Here is a 17,748-nt window from a genome sequence, read left to right as displayed (position 1 = left end):
ATTTGTTTCATTCCCCCTCAGCGGCTTGTGATGCAGCCACATGCCAGCATAGCATCACATGAAGCTGATTATCCCTGTAATTCTCTGCAACTAAAACAACGCTGCCCTTTTACGCAAATGACTCAAGCGTGATCCCACAGGCCTTGTGGCTGACCGGGACTTATCTGGACGAGTTTCTGTTTTTTCCCCTTTTGTTTTGTGAATGGTCACTGAAAAGACAGCAACAAAACGGTAAGAAACGCTTTGACATAACAGATTAGAAATGTTGCACGGCTGGTTGCTGTAGTTCAGTTGTAAACAGATACTTTAATGAATGAGTTGTGTTTCAACCAACCTAAACCTGATACAGTTTGTCTTCTTCTCTTGCTATTTTCTTGTTCTGTACCTCCTCAGAGGAATATGGAAAATCCTCATTATTAGATCCAGTTTATGTACCATCATTTCCCCCTGTATTCCCCTATCCTAATCCTTTACTTCAGTGACAACCATCATTTTTCACCTCGTCAACACTACTACAGATGGACAATACAGGGAAGAACAGAGGAATTGTGGTACGTTCAACACAAAGCCCTATTCTTCAAAATATCTTGTGTTTAATTTAGAAATTTAGGGAGTGTCTTTATATTTTGTTATCAACAGAAAACTGTTTTTGTTCAGCTGTTATAGCTGTTACAAGAGGGGAACATATTTGCTGTTCTTTCATATCATATTATATTTTCTGTTAATTCCTCTTTTTTTAAGTTAAACCAGAATTTGCTAAGAAGTTGCTAAGTTCAGTTGTCAACTGCTTTATATTTTAGTTTTTAAGATTTCCACGTTTTAGGGTGTTAAGGTGCATCTATAAGACTTCTTTTACAACAAAATTTCCAATATTATACAAACAATTACCTGTAGTACCATTATTATTTTTCTCTTAGACCTTAGAAGTTCACGAACATCTTAGAAGGTACTTACTTTAAAATGACCTGCCTGTTCCTGTTTTAACATACAGCACCTCCATGCTTAACAGCAAGTTGTATGTCCTAGATAAAAGATGAGTGGCCAGGTTACAGTCTGGACCTGTTCACCTACCCAGAACACTACCACGAAGACATCGAGAGTGTTTACATTCCACATGGGGTCGTCATGAACAGGTAAAAACACACACACAGTAGACAGAGTTCTTCATTATTTTCTAGTTATTTGTATTTGTCCCGATGTGATTTTCTCCTGCAGGATCGAGCGTCTGGCACGCTACATCACAGACGACTTTGGGGACAACAACATAATGGTGCTGTGCGTCCTGAAGGGAGGATACAAGTTCTGTGCAGACCTGGTGGAGTTCATCAAAGTTCTTGGCCGCAACTCCAACAAGTACCTGGAGACCCGGGTGGAGTTCATCCGTCTGAAGAGCTACCTGGTAGGTAGTAGGTTTATAAAAACCCAAAATCACAGATTTTCCTCATATAGCTCCAATATCCTTAAACACAGCTATCTAAAGAAGGCTCTTTAAGTAAGCATGTTATAGTCTTACAGCTCACACATCAAGCACCTGAGCTGCAATTAAATATGACTGATCACCAACATTTATTGTAGCAGCTCCCTGTTATCCCAAATGTTTAAGTCAATAATCATGATGTGCATCGGCCCCTGTTTGAGTCCTGCCAGCAATCTTTGCTGCAAGTCATATGACCAGTCGATTAATTGATTAGTTAATGAATTAAAAGAAAACTAAAAATAATGAAGAAATCAATAATTTGGAAAATTGATTAACTTCTGACTTTATTTGTTAAGCTAAAATACATGTACTTGGTTCCAGATTCTCAAGTGTGAGGGTTTTTTGCAAGTTTTATATTATGATGAATTGAACTGTTGGATGGACAAAAGAAGTCATTTTGAGGACATCAATTTGAGCTCAAAGACCTCTGTGATGGCCATTTTCATTATTTTTGGGGAATTTCATAGGTTTTGTCTGTGAAATTGACAGATTACCCAATAATCAAAATAATCCTTAGTTATAGACCTAAATCCAGGCGCCAAAGACACTTTGCCCTCTCTGACATCCCTTATGTAACTCAGGGATGTATTTGACTTTTGGCTCAGCCACCAGGTGTCACTCTTGTGTTTAGTGAGGAAACAGCACAGTCAGACAGGTCACCTCAAGGACGATTGATTGTGGGGTAACTGCAGAGCTCAGGTCAGGAAAACACCAGATAGCTAATTGCTGCTATTGTTCCTGCCAACAAAAACATCTTATGACACTGTCTAACACGTGGACTGTATAATCTGAGGCATTGACTTTGTTTACAGTGACATCATTTTGCAATTGTCACCACTGTCACTTGATAGACAGCGGTGTATTTTGGCACAGAGCAAATCCAGAAGGATCTGATTTATGTTTCTCTGCATGTGGTCACAGTCCTGCTGTCCTGTCACAGCACAGGGGAGGGTTCACTATGATTATTTTCAGAACTGTCTTTCACAGGAGGCTCAGTTAGCTACAGGAACATCCTAAATTGAAATGGAGATTTTTTTCCTTCCTGAATCAAACTGAAATCATATTGTAATGTTACATGTTTTCTTAAAAGGCAAACAGTATGAGGTTTCACCTCCCAACTGGACATAATGACCAAAATATAACTACAGGACAATGACAGGGTTACACAAGAGTTATTCAAATAGCACTGAATAAAACTGAATTGAGTACAACTTGATTTATCTGTGTAAGGGAACATTTATGCAACAGCTTCTCCCCCCCGATCAACGGAGACAAACACACAGAGGAAGAAAAAAAGACTATTAATCACAAAACTGAAAACAATTGAAAGTGTACTGTATGTGGCAGTGGTCATAGTACATTTATAAATGAATAAAAATATGAAAAAAATCTAGATATCAAAGATACCAAGAATAAGGAGGACATATAGAAGCATAAAAACATTAAAACAAACACAAATCATCATAATTACATCAACAAACAACATGGCAGCAAGCAGCAGTTCCTACCACTACACTGGAGGACAGTGTCTTAGTGATGACACTGTTAGTCAATCTCACAGGTCATGATGGAGTCATGTGACCTGCCCACAGGGCCGGGATCTTGTCCATGTCACTGTTCCTCTTATCCAAGTGATGCATCTGTAGCCAACTGAATCCAACTTCAAAGCTGTCGCTCTTCAAAGCTTTGCTTCCTGCAGGGACAGAGTGGGCCTGGCTCTGGTTATGTTAAAGATAATATTTTACATCCATAGTCACCGCAACATAAATGTCCCTTTGTGCATTTGTCTTGCATTAATGCTGTAGATAGTTATGTCTTGAATATTGTGAAGCCAGATTTTGAAGAAACCTTAGAGTTACATACATCATGTTCTTAAGAAAACATATGTAACACTTTTTACTGTAACTTGTGATGGCTGTAAAGCAACTGTGTGGTAAAAAAAAATTACAAAGTTTATAACATCTCCATATAATTTTAATGTGTATAACTGCATCATATGATTCATATTTGCATTATTATCTTTTCAGAATGACCACTCAACAGAGGATCTGCACATCATAGGAAGCAGAGATCTGTCTTTCTTACATGGAAAGGTGCGTATGGAAAGTTTGTCCCTTATCTTATAGGAGCTGTTTTCATTCATTGTAAAGGTTTAGTATTTACATTTTTTTTAATTAACTACCTTGTCCTCAAGAGGGAGCTGTCAGTTAAACTGTCAGGAGCTGATCGCTGAGAAGACACCTGATCTGAGTTTTTATGTAAGAATGCATAGAGTTTCTAGCCAATGCAATGTTTACTTCTATAATATGCAACTCGGTTACAAATATGTTTTTATGGCCCCAAACCTTCCCTTAGACCAGAGCACCCCCCCTGTTCTTCAGCTCTTGAAGCTTTCTCCTCACAATCATCCTCTTTGTGCACATCTCATGAGCATCACTCTGTCAAAGTGGTTTGCCCTTCACCAGCCTGGCCATGAATCAGACATTTCAGGCAAATGAATGTTCCCACAAGGCAGATTTACTGACTGTTCATCCTTGTTGAGCTCTGGCAGGGAGGACTGGGGAGTCTGCAGAGGACACAGGCTGCGGCATCATGAGGAATTATCCCTCCTCACTACATTATTCTCTGAGATAGGCATAAGACAGATACTTCACTTACTCAGCTAATATGCCCACACGCGTTTGCTTAAAAAAAGGCTGATGTTGAATTGTCTTTACTGAGCTGTCAGTTTGTGCTGTTAGCTAAGAAGCATTTTTGCTGTGGGTAAAAAGGTCATAGGGAAAAAAACACGGAGGCTGACAGGCACCTTGCACAGAAAACATGAATCACTCCACTTTGTCTGCATCACTCGATGCTCTTATTACTTCTAACTTTGATGGAAAAACCTCCCACAAAGTCTCATATGTTATCAAAAACTAATTATTAGTCATCAGTTTTTGTAAGACTGACAGAGCTGGTAGATCATGAGTATGGTGCTACTGATACTTCCATTAGAACCTAGCCATACTAGCAGTGTACTCAAGGGATAGCAATGTGGGTCTGTTGGTCCAATAACTTTTGGATGGATTGTGACATTCAGGGTCCCCAGAGGATGTATCCTATTGACACTGATAATCCCCTGACCTTTCATGTACTGCCACCATGAGGTTGACATTTTTGGTTTTAAGTGATACCTCACGACAGCTGTTGGATGGATTGTAATGGAATTTGGAAAAGACATTCACGTCCTCCTGAGGATGAATTGTATGATCCCCTTCTCTTTCATGCAGCTGCATTATCAGATCAAAATTTTAATTTGTCCAATACCTTGATTTGTGATTAAATACCTGCAAAACTAATGACCTTCACAGCAGCTTCAGCTGTACTTTGTGATTAGCGCTAATTAGCATTTGTTGGCATGCTAGCACACAACACTAGGATGGTAGACATGGTAAACATCAACATGTTAGCATTGTTATTGTGAGCATGTTAGCCTGCTAACATTAGCACTTACCTTTCAGAGCTGCTAATGTGACTGTAGCCTCTCAGTATTGACACTCAACACTATCTTGCCTGGCCCCAGGATTGATTATTGAGCTACAGAAATCACACAAAACTCATGAGCAATGATGTTATACATATTCAGATTATTGCCAGTGCACGGGTATTGGTTGTGCGACTGGCTGAACAGCATGTTTACATTTTGTAACATGCAGCAAGACAGGTTAGTTACGTTTTCTTCTGTCTACTTTCTCTGAGTGTTATGTAACAGTGTACAGGTGTAGACGGGGAGCACTGGCCGGGTGCCTGCATTCTCTCCGATCACTCTCCCCAAACCATAGATACTCTCCACTGGTCTCACAAAGAGCCCCACACACCCAGCCAACAGGAACAAGGAGCCATTTGAAACCGTGCAGCAGGGAAAGTGTGCAACACCCGGACACTTAGAAGTGACTTTTGCTCACTGTAGACACAGATGTTCGTTACTGTGGAGAACAGAATGAGTTGTCTGTGTTTTTGTTAAGGCATTGAAGATACTGCCAACATTGTTGCTATAGATACCATCTCTAAGAAATGTAAATTTCACAGAAACAATCAGCCTTTATCTTCACTTTGCCTGAGCAGTGTTCAAATTCAAAGGTGATGTTTTACTAATGTGTTTCTGCTTTTCTTTTTACATGTTACCAAGTGTGTGCTCATCGTTGAGGTGAGTGTCAGGTGTGAATCCCATCTGCTCTGACTTGCAGTGCAGTTTCTGTTTTAGAATAAATTAATTCTTTCAAGCATGTCCTTCAAATTTCCACCATGTTTGATGCCTTTGACGTGTTTTGTTTGAACCCCTTTTCATTTTTTAAGTCATTAAGAAGCCATTGTGCTTTTAAGAGCCTCGTCTCTTTTGCTTCTGGTCTACAAGAGGACAAAAAGAACAAAGTGTTTTCTCTTTGAGATCATGTTTCAGTTGTAAAAATTGAACACATAAGCACACAAACGAGGTGTGTTTATCCAAAGAACATGCTGTAAAATATTCAAATGTAAAAAACAAAAACCATGCCTGTACTTACTTTAACAATTGCAGATAGTTTGGAAGAACTGCTCCATTGTCATATCATCTCTGTGAACAAACAAATAACTGCAATCCTCATGTCATGGGACATTTTCAGTGTTGCTTGTTATAAAAACTGGAACTTTCCTCTGTTTATAGAGAAGCAGCACTAGACATGAGACAAAAATGATCCAGCAAAAGTGTGCGGAAGATACACTCATTAATTTCTCATTGATATATTAAACATATTTACTCTGGGGGGTGGGGGAGGGGTATTTAATGGAAAACTTTAGAAAAAGATCTAAATATCAGGGTGTCAGTTTTCTTTTTCTTGTAAGTGTTCTGCACTCGAATGTCCCACGTCCTTCCCTCATCTTCATCTTTTCCCTTTTCCTTTGCTCTTCCCTTCCCTAAGGCCATAGTTGACACAGGAAAGACCATGAAGGCTCTTCTAAAGCATGTGGAGACCTTTGAACCCAAGATGGTCAAGGTCGCAGGGTGAGCCAGTTATTCAATCATATGTGTTTTCCCCACCAGTGGAAATGCCAAGCATGTGACGAACACTAGAAGAAGATATCACTGGCAGTTCCTCACATCACAGACACCAGATAAACATCTTTCCTCACACATGGCTTGTGTTGAAAGTTATTTCCTCTTTTACTGTATATGTAACACTGTGTAAGTGTTAGCTTACTGCATCAATGTTAGTGTCATCTTTGGATTGGGGTGCGTATTTGTTTCAATTTAAAATAAACAGAAAGTTACTTCTTTAAAAAATAAAAGAGATGAGTGGTTAGTTACCGTCATTCTGTGCTGTAACTTTTCGTTTAACATGTGTTTTAGTCTGCTGGTGAAGAGGGTCCCGAACATGGCTGAAAGTTTGACCGACTGTAAGTGCTCCTGATTTTAATACCACGTATTCCCTTTAAGGTATATTGTTTTTCACTGTACTACAATTGCTCTGTCAGTCACAGTGAGTCATATATGTTTTTATGATGTAACTCAAAGCTCAAGTGTTTTCTTAGCAAGTGTGGTTGTGCACTTAATTTTTTTTTTAGATTCTTTCATCATAATTTTCATCATAATGATGTTTTCTTGAAATAAAATCCATAGATGACCTGTCCCTCCTCGGCTCAGGGACAAACTGAACAAACAGGGATATTTTGTTGGCAATAAATCCAAAACATTCAAATTACCTTTCTGATACCTATGGGTTAAGCCACAGATGCTATGTCCATGTTTTTTGACAGTTACACAATAACATGTACTATAATTAGTAGATATCCCAGAGTTTGAGGACATTGGTAGAGAGAAAGAGGCCTGGGCTGCCCTGTTTGTCCAGCTGCTATCTGGTCCTGAATTTAGAAAAGTCTAGAAACTGGATGGATTTCTGAACTATTATTAAAGCTGGAGTGTAAATACAAAGGTAGTTCCACCAGTGTAACTACTGCAGGTTCAACATTGTGAAAGCAGCTGTGTATTATTTAGGGTAAAGTTATTGCAGAAAAATCTGTAAATTAACTGAGCTTGGCCAAAACTGAGCTTGATAACCCACAGAAAAAAAGCTGTTTCTATCTGAGACATAATTTATACTAAAGTTAAGCTCATCATGTTACTTATTCAGCTTTTTGTGTGTGTTTGCTCTGTTAGATGTTGGATTTGAAATCCCCAACCGCTTTGTTGTCGGTTATGCCCTGGACTACAACGAATACTTCCGTGACCTGAATGTAAGTGAGTGAGTCTGCTGACACCGCTACACACCACAAATGACCTTTTGAAAAGTTAAGAGAAAGGGATGAAAGAGACAGGAGGGGACAGTAAACACAGCAAATCAAAGAGATGCCCTGAAACCTAAACTCACCCAGTAGGTTTCCTCCCTGCCTGAGGAGACTTTACATGTAGTCAAATCTGTGCAGGTGGTTTCTGTGTGTATGTGAAGGGGGGTGTAGTTTGTGTAAGGTGTTTACCCAAAACACCATCAGTCAGAGAAGTACTCAGTGTTGTGTTGGCTTCTTTCAAGAACTTCATAAGTGCTTGTCACATCATGCTGCACTAAATCAGCCCATTAATCACCCAGTGACTTACAGTGGGCACGACAATTACCGGGAGCATTGGCCGGGTGCCTGCATTGCTTGACAGTTTTACCCTGTGTCGTGTGTCATGGTGGAGGACAACCCATATTTGCACCCAGGATGTTTTCATGGGGCTGCTATGGAACTCTAGCAGCTGTATGGATGCCAACTCTTTGGTCAAGGCTGGAATATCTATTAAATTTAGTGGAGGCATTTATGGTCTCCAGAGGATGAAACCTAATGACTTTGGTCTCCGACAAAATCCACAGCTCTTGTGATGCCACAGTTGTTAGTTGTTGGTCGACATTCCCTGAAGGAAGAACTCTGGCCCTTATCTCCTGATCACTTTTTCACATTAATTTGGTTTAATAACTGCAAGCTATGAATGTCAGGCAAGGTGTTGTCAGCATTTTGAACTTTTTTCTTTACCTTAGGAATTTTAGGGATCTCACATAGTGCGAAAAGACTAAAAAGCCTGTTCGTAATTTTTTTTTTTTTTTTCACAGTTTCACTGCGTAAAAAAGTCACACTCTTTTTTTCATCTGAGGAGCATGTCTGACTTCACTTTCAGTTATTTTTCTTCTGACCGCTTCACTGGTCCTTTAAACAATCATACTCCTCTACAAGCTTTGGGTCAGGAGTGCAACCTTTCCTATGTTTTCGTTGTCGCACCCCTGACAGTTCATTTCAAGCCGTATTTCTATCAGTCTGAAATTAGAAAGTGCAAACCCATGTGAACTCTGTCATTTTTATATCTGCAAAGACTTGACCTCAAATTTACCTCTGACTCATGTGAAACACTAAGCCTACACTGACTCCCATAGCTTGTGTATGTGTGTGTGTATTCATATGGGTGTGTATGCTGCATGGACTGTATGCACTGTGTGATTGTGTATGTCTCTTGTGCATGTTTGAGGGGGGTGGTATTCATTAGGAAAGTTTGAAGGAGGGTGACCTGTGGAATGTAGAGGTTAGGATCTCATTATCAGGCAGAGTTAAAGCTTCCCCTCTTATCTGTCCTTATTCTACACAAGAAATATGAGTTGAACCCCTGGTACACCCAAAGTTAGATTAATGAATGTGTCATATCTTTGTAGATTACCTTCCCTGCTTTCAAATTATTGCAAGCTTCATCTTTTTTAATACTGTATGTGGCATATTGAGGCTCTCAGAACATGCTGACAGGGTGACCTAAAATGCATATTTTGCCATCATCGCATGCTACATTTTCAGACAGGATTGATCCACAGTGTAATATAGATTTACCCTTAGATAACACAAGCTAATTTTTCTTTCTCCCACCTTTTTTTCTTACAGCATATCTGTGTTATCAGCAAGACTGGAAAGATGAAGTACAAGGTGCGAGAGGCATTAAAACCATAATTTATGCATTAGCACCACAGCACTGTCTGTGTGCCATCTTCAGCAGCATTTAGCGGTTCACTTTACTCTCCAATTTTTTTACTCTCCCAGCATTTCAGTATATATACTTGTATGTAATTTGTACGTTCATAAGTGAGGGAACATTTTTTTTTATCTCAAAGCAGCCAATCCAAATTTCTGGAAGGACTTGGTGAAATTACTTTAAATTTTGAAAAATATATATTTCATGTGGTTTAATTGTTGCCTCATCGCCACTTTTTGTACGTTGGTGAGAAGCACACGAACAAAGAGATGGATAAATGAAAGGAAGAAGCGCTGGCTCACCAGGAGAGGACGTTGGTGACAGATGGAGAGAGCTTATGGACGTTGGCATCCTCGTGCCTGGATGACGCCCACTCTGACTCATGGAAAACACACAGTGGGTGCAGCAGGCCGGCCGAACAGTCTTCACACCACACTGTATCTGTTTGTTTCCAACTGTAACCAGGCCTTACTGAACAAATACCTATTCACCTATTAATATGGCAAAAACATCATTTTTTTATCTTTAACTGCTTATATGCTGACATCCAATCTCATAGTTTATACAACATCCAGTCACTAAACAGACATATATACATTGGGTGTATTTTATATTAAATGTTGAATAATTACTGAGCCACCACAGCTCTAGCATGTACAGATTTAAAGTCCCCCTCCACTCAAAAATGTGCTTTGCTTATTGTAACTTGGATTCACTGTGCAGAAATATGTAGCTGCAGAGTTTGAGACTAGAAGCTGTTTTGACATTCATATACTGAGAGAACAAAGTTTCTCTGTGATCACCTTTAATGTAAGTTTAAGAGGAGACATGCAACATGGTTTGTGACATCACAACTGGTTTGGATCCAATCATGGTCCAAAATAGAACTTAGACATGTATGAAGCGGACACCTGAAGCCTCCAGTGCACATACACGGAGAATGGACATTTAAGAGATGGAGGAGACGTCTTTTGAAATGAAAAATATTTGCGTATTTATAGATTTGGGATTTTTCATGAGTGGGGAGGAGTAGTAGATGTACATTTTTTGGGAACTTTTAACAAGATGATTGAACTTTTTTGTGTAAAAACCATCTCCAACTAATTATTATAGCAAGCAACATGTCTTAAAACATGTCTGTAATGGAGGCAAAACTTATAAAATGTCAAATTTATTTCAAACCCATTAGTTCTTTCATCAGACATTTCTCAGCTGCTATTGAAAAAAAATCTCTTCATTCCACTGAATCGCAGATAAACAAACATTAGGGCTGTTGTGTTTTTACAAGGTTTATAGTCCTGCAATTAAATTCTGAGCCCTTGATCTCTGGGGGGGGGGAGCTCAGTGTAACTGCTGGAAATCAAAATACCTGTGCACTCAGTGCTCTGAACTACAAACATACATGAGACACACACACACTGAGGTATTCTCTATGTTCTGTTGCCATTGTTGGGTTGACTAACAGAGTCAATTGTGCATGTCGACAGATAGACCAGAACATACTTCACTTCACACAGCGTGCACTCGCTGAGTGTTATCATGTGGCTACGCACTCTTTATTCTTAATCACCTGAAACTCCAAACAGCCGTCGCATCACACAACAGGCTTTCATGTACACACCGAGGCATTATTCTAACAGTGTAAAGAATTTAGGTGATTTGTAATTACCATTGGATACAACATCATCAAAATATGAGGAAATAATTAGAGTCTCCTGTGTTTACTCTGGGAAAAAGTGTTCATCACTTAGCTTGTAGACCCTTCACTGCTCCATGTAAAGACCACCATGGTCCACAGATACTAAATGCTAAGTTAAAGATCATATATTATCACTCTGGTTGTTCCAGATATTTTTGTGTGATTCAAAAGTCAAACTATTGTGACTCTGTGTGTGTGTGTGTGTGTGTGTGTGTGTGTGTGTGTGTGTGTGTGTGTGTGTGTGTGTGTGTGTGTGTGTGTGTGTGTGTGTGTGTGTGTGTGTGTGTGTGTGGCTTTTTCTCCTCACTTTCTAAGCCAAAAGTAAAGGTCCAGCCCCAGCTCTCCAAGTTAAATGACCTGATAAATGAGTTGCTATGTGGATAATATGAGTGACTGCAAACAAAAGAGAGTTCTGGGAGGTTTGGATCACTCGGTTTCCATGTTGCACTTTAAAAATGCTCTCAGGTTTCACATCTGTAGTGGTAAACAACACCTTCACTACTAATATATTCAGAGGAGCCCTAAATGCAGTCAGGTTTTATCACTTGTCCTTGACCCCTAAGGTAGAAAATAAAGGCGAAGCGAAGCTCAACAAATTACACAGCTTTTTGGTTGTGTGCTAACCGCGCATCTGGAGTAACAAAGACCCCCATTGTACCTCTGGCTGCAACCCCATGTGTCCTTATCATAAAAAATCAGCACTTGGCAGTAGTGGTTAACTTATCCCAGCGCTAATGCCCCCCACACTGCCCTGGGAACCTGGAGGCCATTGTCTCTCACCTTGATATTGGGTTTGTTGAAAGCAAGACAGGACAAAAAGCCTTGCAGGTTTCACATGCTGAAGCTTTGTAGTGCCCCGTCGGGGGAACAGAGGATGGGGCCGACCGCAGAAAGTAGGCTACAGGTAAACTGCGCTCAGTACAAAAGGAACAAAACGGGAATTGTACACCTGAATGGCCACACATCCATGCATTTGACATATGAAGCCCGTGGTTAGAGACGTAGCGGCAGGATTTGATTTCACAACACCAACTCAACAGATAGAGCATATTTATTCCTGAAACCAGTTACTTTGCTTTTGAAGGAGATGTAGACATTTTGGTAAAAATGTTTGTTCACTCTCTTAAATGAGAAGGTCGACAGCATTCTCATATCTGCACAGTAAATGTGCTGGAGCTAGCAGCCACTTAGTTTGGCACAAGGACTGGAAATTGGGAAATAACTAGCCTGGCTCAAAGCTAAAATAATCAGCCTTCCAGCACCTTTGAAGCTCACTAATTATTTCAAATATTCTATTTGTTTAACCTGTACAAAAACAAAGCATGAAAAGGATAAATTGTGGCTTTTACAGGGTTTATGTGCGGGACTATTTCTTGGCTGGGTGCAGTGACCTCCTGGGCTCTTACATTCTGGTTTTTGAATGGATTAAACAAACAAGACACATGGATGAGGTGTTAGGCTAGTTAGTGAACTTTAGAGGTGCTGATAGGTGGAGTTTTCCACCTTTAGGCAGAGCCAGGCTAGCTGTTTCCTCCTGCTTTCCAGTGTTTGTGTTTGGCTAAGCTAACCATCTCCTGGCAATAGCTTGTATTTGTGTACTTCCCAAAATGTATGTATCTATGAAACTATGAAAATAGCAACTCCAGTGTCAAAGCTGTTTGCTTCTGTTGCGTTTGTAAGTTGAATAAAGCAGTCTTCATTTAAAATCAGAATAATTGATTTTATCAGAATTTAGCTACCAGACGCTAAAGGATTACAGTCTTCATTCCTACTTTGGAACTTAATGAATGCCGCTTCACTGACGCATCTTGGTTCACAAATAGAAAGAACATCCTCTCCAGCATTCATTGTGTTCCAATTAGGGACTGGCTGGCCAGAGGGCTTGATAGATTGACTGCTGCTGCTGGGTTTCATCCAGTCATCAAACTCAGTGCCAGATCCACTTACACAACCTAGAGTGGGGAGTGATCTTCATCCTCTTAAACTCTCAAACTCAACTACAGCTTAAACAAATCCTTAATGAATGAAATTATATATGTTGCGTTTGATGGATGTAGCCTTGCCTGATGAGTGTTTGTGCAGGAAGTAGTGTTGTAAACCACTTTCACAAACATAGCATGCTGTGCTGCAGAGTCATTTCCACCTGTCCTAATCCTAACGCTGCTGGGCTTTGAACCTGGGCTTCATGTGATGTCCTAATCCAGCCAAACATTTTGCTGCCACGAGAGAGCTTGTAATCTCTCGTCTGCTGAAAGTTTGAGCCTCTCTGATTCTGCAGCTGCACATTTGGTGTAAAGGAATTAGCAGTCAGTGTTCATACAAATGCTTTAACAACATTTTTAACAGAAAATATTTTTTAAAATGTTGGGAAAAAGCTAATTTTGAGCTAGAATCATGCTTTAGTGAAGAATAAACCATACAAAGCAACACAACAACACAAAAAACTACACAATAAACAAACATACAGACATTACAGCAGACTACAAACTGACTACAACCCCTCAGTGATCTTTGCTCATCAGTCATTGATCTGAACTCTGTCCTCACTTTGCCATTCATAAAAACAGCACTGTACTGCATGCATGCCTCAAGCTCTAACAGGCTGTGCACACATGAGAGTGTACTGATGCAGTGGGCCAAGTGCTTATTTTGGGAAAGTACCCCAGAAACAGAAACCAGTAAAACTTTTTTATAGTTTTCTTGTGAATTTTTATACACACGTGTAATCCATAGATACAGATTGTGAGATGTTTGTGTGTGGAAAACAGAAATACCTCGTTGCTCTCACTGCTGAGTTTTGTCTCCGATGCACAATTGCACTTTATGTCAAATCAATACAATCCTCTCCCTGCATTAATAATGTGGTATGGGTTTCATAAACAAATTGCATTAAATGAAGAAATGAACCTCATGTTTACCATCACATAACGCAAGAGTCCCGCTTACACCAGTTTAAGTTGCCCATTGTCTGGGTGAGAGTGCACCAGATCTTTAGACAATAGCTCTTCTCTGAAACCAGGGAAACCTCGCCACAGTATGGGTCAAAAGAGTCCTATTGTCCTATCTTCTATTGTGCCGCTGGAGTAGCCTGCAAACAGAACACTGTCACCCTTTGTCTTTGTCCAGATCAGCTGTGCAGTGCTTTTTTTTTCATGCTCTGTGGAGTCCCATGTGGCTGCCATGCCCTACATGTCACCATAATAAAGTTAAGGACACTGCTGTTACAGTTGATAATGGATAGGCAAATATGTTTCACCAGTTGAACGTTAGGAAATTGGAGAGCTCAGCATATGTGTGTCCCTCAGGGTTTTTTCCCGCCATTTACGATGATGTCCCTGTGATTGCATTTGCTCACTTTAAGGGTCTGAAAGGCTTAATGACAGTGTGGGAATAAAGTGTTTATCAGCTGATGGCTGTATATATTGTAAATAGTGTCAGTCTGTGAAATTCTATGAATACTAATCATGTTCCATTAGTGGTGGAAGAAGTATTCAGATTGTTTACTTAAGTACACCACCATCCTACAAGTACTCACTTAAGTATAGTAGTATCAAGAGTAAAAGTACATATCCGAATGCCCCTTATAGAGTTATAGAGCCCCTTGTTGAGTTATATTATTATCTGGCAGAGTGAAATGTGCAATATTCTTCTCTCAAATGTATACACATAAAGTAATTGAAATAAAATAGTACATAAAACATTAAGTCTAATATGATATGAAATACACAAAAACATGACATAAACATTCAACAGCGTGTGGGAAAGTATTCAGATCTTTAATTTTAGTAAAATTAGCAATGCCACAATTTAAAAATACTCCTTTACCAATCTCAGCAGCAAAATTTACAAGTATCAAGAGTACAAGTACTCATTTTGCAGAAGGGTGCCCCCCAGTGTTTTATATTGTCAAAAATGTCAAATTATTGAGTCATTATTCATTTTAACTACTGCTCTTGTTTTTGTCTCATATTTTATACAATGATAATATGCTTTGTGTGAAAAATTGTGTGTGTAAAGTTACTAGTAACTACAGCTGTTAAATACATGTAGTCGAGTAAAAAGTACAATATTCTCTCTTAGGTGTATATACAATGGAAATACTCAAGCAAAAGAAGTTCATCAACATTTTATTTAAGTGCAGTAATTGATAAATGTATTTAATTACTTTCCACCATTGTGCTCAACTAGATATAACAGAAAAGACGAGGTTTCTATAGGAATAATGTGGGAATACTACACACTACAGACTTCCAGCAAGTGACCAGTATGGACCAGCTTCCACTCTTTATTGGAATTGTTATGTAACAACGCCTCCAATTGGCCCGCTTCGAATTCCAAATTTAAACTGGCCATCTGATTGGACGACGGCCTGCGAGGGGCAAGCGGAGGGGCGGGGCTTCAGCAGAGTCAGGAGATTCGTCCGTCTCTGTACAGATTGTCGCGCCGCCAACCGGGGACCACGTACGAGTACGCGTTACTTTTTTTTTTTTTTTTTTGTGTGTGTGTGTCTATTTCGACTGTTTTAGCATCTAACTGAAGCTCGGAAATGAAGGGAAATGAATGAACAGTGGAGGTTTCCCTGGCGAAGGAATGCACACTGGAGGGCGTTTACCATGTTTTTTCCAGTGTGTTTTTCCTAACAGGTAGTGAGCGGTCAGTCAGTGTAGCTCTGAGAGGGGACTGAACATCCCGCTTTGTAATCTCTTGACAGCCCTTTTTCTTTCTTTTTCTCTGGATCGACGAAAGGGCTTTTAGCGAACACCCTGCTCTTCTCAGAAATATGGACAATGTGCGTGTTTTGTCACTTGGAAATAATTTTCTGCGTTTGTAACAGGTAGGTTTCGGTGTTGTTCACCGCAACAACCTGTCGTCCGCCCGCTTCGCCACTATTTGTCAACAGCGACCCGTAGTAGCAGCCGCAAGGGGGGGTTTTCTATCTTAAAGCGACTGGGAAAAAAATAAAATAAATAAAGATAAAGATATTTAGCAGCAGCTGTATCCTGGCTGTTTTTATATTTAGCGTATGGCTTGATTCATGGTGGCTGGTGTGGCGCTTTCACACCGCAGTCCTGTTGTGCACTTTCTCTTCCACACACAGCCATGAATTCCGCTTTTACTTGACATGCACGTCTCGTCCCCCCACCCCTACCCCCACCCCCACCTGTGTGCAATTAATATTAATTAGAGAGCTGTCACTCGCCAGGCATTTTTAATCAAGTTTACAAAATAAGAGCGAAAATAACCTCGACTATCCACCTGCCATTGGTCACTTTTATTCACATCCGCTCTCCATTAATTGAACTGGAGCTAGAATTTGAATGTTTACCATCAATTTCATATAAAAAAGAAGCTTAAACCCACGCTGCACTATTGGGAAATGACTAACATGTTACTCTGTGTACTCTGTATTGACCTTAGTGTACTATTATAGGACCTTTACAGAGGTATAATTTTGCAGTATTATCAGAATAGCATTCTTCATTTAGAGTTGGGACAGTGAAGAGGTTAGATTGTCCTTGGTTGACCAGGCTCATCATAAATTTAAGGACTTGGAGCATTGATGTGACATTTAATGACCGTAGTATTTTTCAACAGTGGATGACAGGGTATCTTATTGTAGCTCTTGTTCTTTATAGCGCAGATATTAGGATGTACTGAGATGCAAAATCTGAAAATAAAGCTTGTTTTAATGTTATTTAGCCTGCATGGGACAGGGATGGTCTACAGATGTTTGTTCTCTCTGTTGTCCTTCTTTTATTTCACAAACTTGTTGATTTTATGCCCAGATTTCAGCCACTGACAGACATGAAGAAAGAGGACAGTGTGGATTAGGATCCTTTTTTATTTTTTATTTTTTGGCCTCATCCTCCTCACCTCAATGTGGGCTCTAAAGGACTTCTTCCTCCTCTGCTGTTTGGAATGAAATGATGGCAGCACGTTGGAGTGATTCACTACAGGACAATGAAGAGAGTAAACACAGAGCCATAACTCCGTCTTGCGAGGTAAGACTTTTGGATAGAGATGTGTCTGGTCCCCAGGCTGTTACAGTTCACAGTACAGTCTGTTCAAGCACTTGTTAATGAGTGTGCATGCTTGTGCAACTCAGGCATGGTTGCTTTTGATTCTTTAGCAAAAATGGGTGTATGCACAGGTATCTTTTAGACATATTATGTGCATTTTTGCCAGACTGTAACATTTCTGTTTGTGCTTTGTGCTCTGTTACTGTTGTGCAAAACCCTTGCATGTGGATTCAGTAGTTATAACAGTCACCTGGATAGATGTGAAGCATCTATGAATACCACCAGACTACTTACCAGCTGTAACTTCATCAGCTGTTTCAAAGGTATTCTCACTTTCAGAAAACGCGTGACATGCCGCACAAGTTACAGTGTGTCATGCACTCAGAGGGAGAAGCAGAGCGAGTGTGAGTTAAGTGTTGCAGCGAGCTGCCAGTGTTTGGGGTGATAGGGTTCATTTTTTCCCCACTCTGACAACTGGTTAAGTGCACAAAGACAGTGTTGTACTTGCAGTGCTAATCTTACTGGGTCTTTTGCAGGTCTGCATGCCAAACTC

General features: G+C 40.0%; 2 protein-coding genes across 4 annotated transcripts in view; both read left to right on the top strand.

Annotated features, from left to right (window-relative positions):
• The first annotated feature begins 111 nt into the window (after positions 1-111).
• Positions 112-10,691, top strand: LOC139625087 (hypoxanthine-guanine phosphoribosyltransferase-like). Its single transcript, XM_071484702.1, has 11 exons — positions 112-231; positions 480-551; positions 1,027-1,133; positions 1,216-1,399; positions 3,505-3,570; positions 5,646-5,663; positions 6,415-6,497; positions 6,843-6,889; positions 7,650-7,726; positions 9,389-9,430; positions 9,731-10,691. The coding sequence occupies exons 2-11, from the start codon at positions 519-521 to the stop codon at positions 9,755-9,757; spliced, it is 684 nt and encodes a 227-aa protein (XP_071340803.1). The 5' UTR covers positions 112-231; positions 480-518; the 3' UTR covers positions 9,758-10,691.
• A 4,865-nt stretch (positions 10,692-15,556) lies between these two features.
• The window catches only part of arhgap21a (Rho GTPase activating protein 21a), an 80,574-nt gene continuing 78,382 nt past the window's right edge, over positions 15,557-17,748 (top strand). Inside the window, exons 1-2 of one of the 3 annotated variants that reach the window (XM_071484696.1) lie at positions 15,557-15,642; positions 16,962-17,177. In XM_071484696.1, coding sequence (XP_071340797.1) covers positions 17,100-17,177 — 78 coding nt within the window. In that variant the 5' untranslated portion in view covers positions 15,557-15,642; positions 16,962-17,099. Of the gene's footprint in view, positions 16,010-16,961; positions 17,178-17,748 lie in introns of all 3 variants that reach the window. The other 2 variants (XM_071484695.1, XM_071484694.1) reach the window with 2 other exon arrangements.

Source organism: Trachinotus anak, unplaced genomic scaffold, assembly GCF_046630095.1.
Source record: "Trachinotus anak isolate AG129_WGS33_773 ecotype Australia unplaced genomic scaffold, CSIRO_AGI_Tana_v1 ptg000009l, whole genome shotgun sequence".
NCBI lineage: Eukaryota > Metazoa > Chordata > Actinopteri > Carangiformes > Carangidae > Trachinotus > Trachinotus anak.
This window is presented reverse-complemented; position numbering and strand designations above follow the sequence as displayed.

Coding starts and splice junctions, on each gene's coding strand:
- LOC139625087 (XM_071484702.1), top strand. CDS start 519: ATGGACAATACAGGGAAGAACAGAGGAATTGTG. Junction 552..1,026: donor GGAAGAACAGAGGAATTGTG/GTACGTTCAACA, acceptor TGTATGTCCTAG/ATAAAAGATGAGTGGCCAGG. Junction 6,890..7,649: donor GGCTGAAAGTTTGACCGACT/GTAAGTGCTCCT, acceptor TTGCTCTGTTAG/ATGTTGGATTTGAAATCCCC.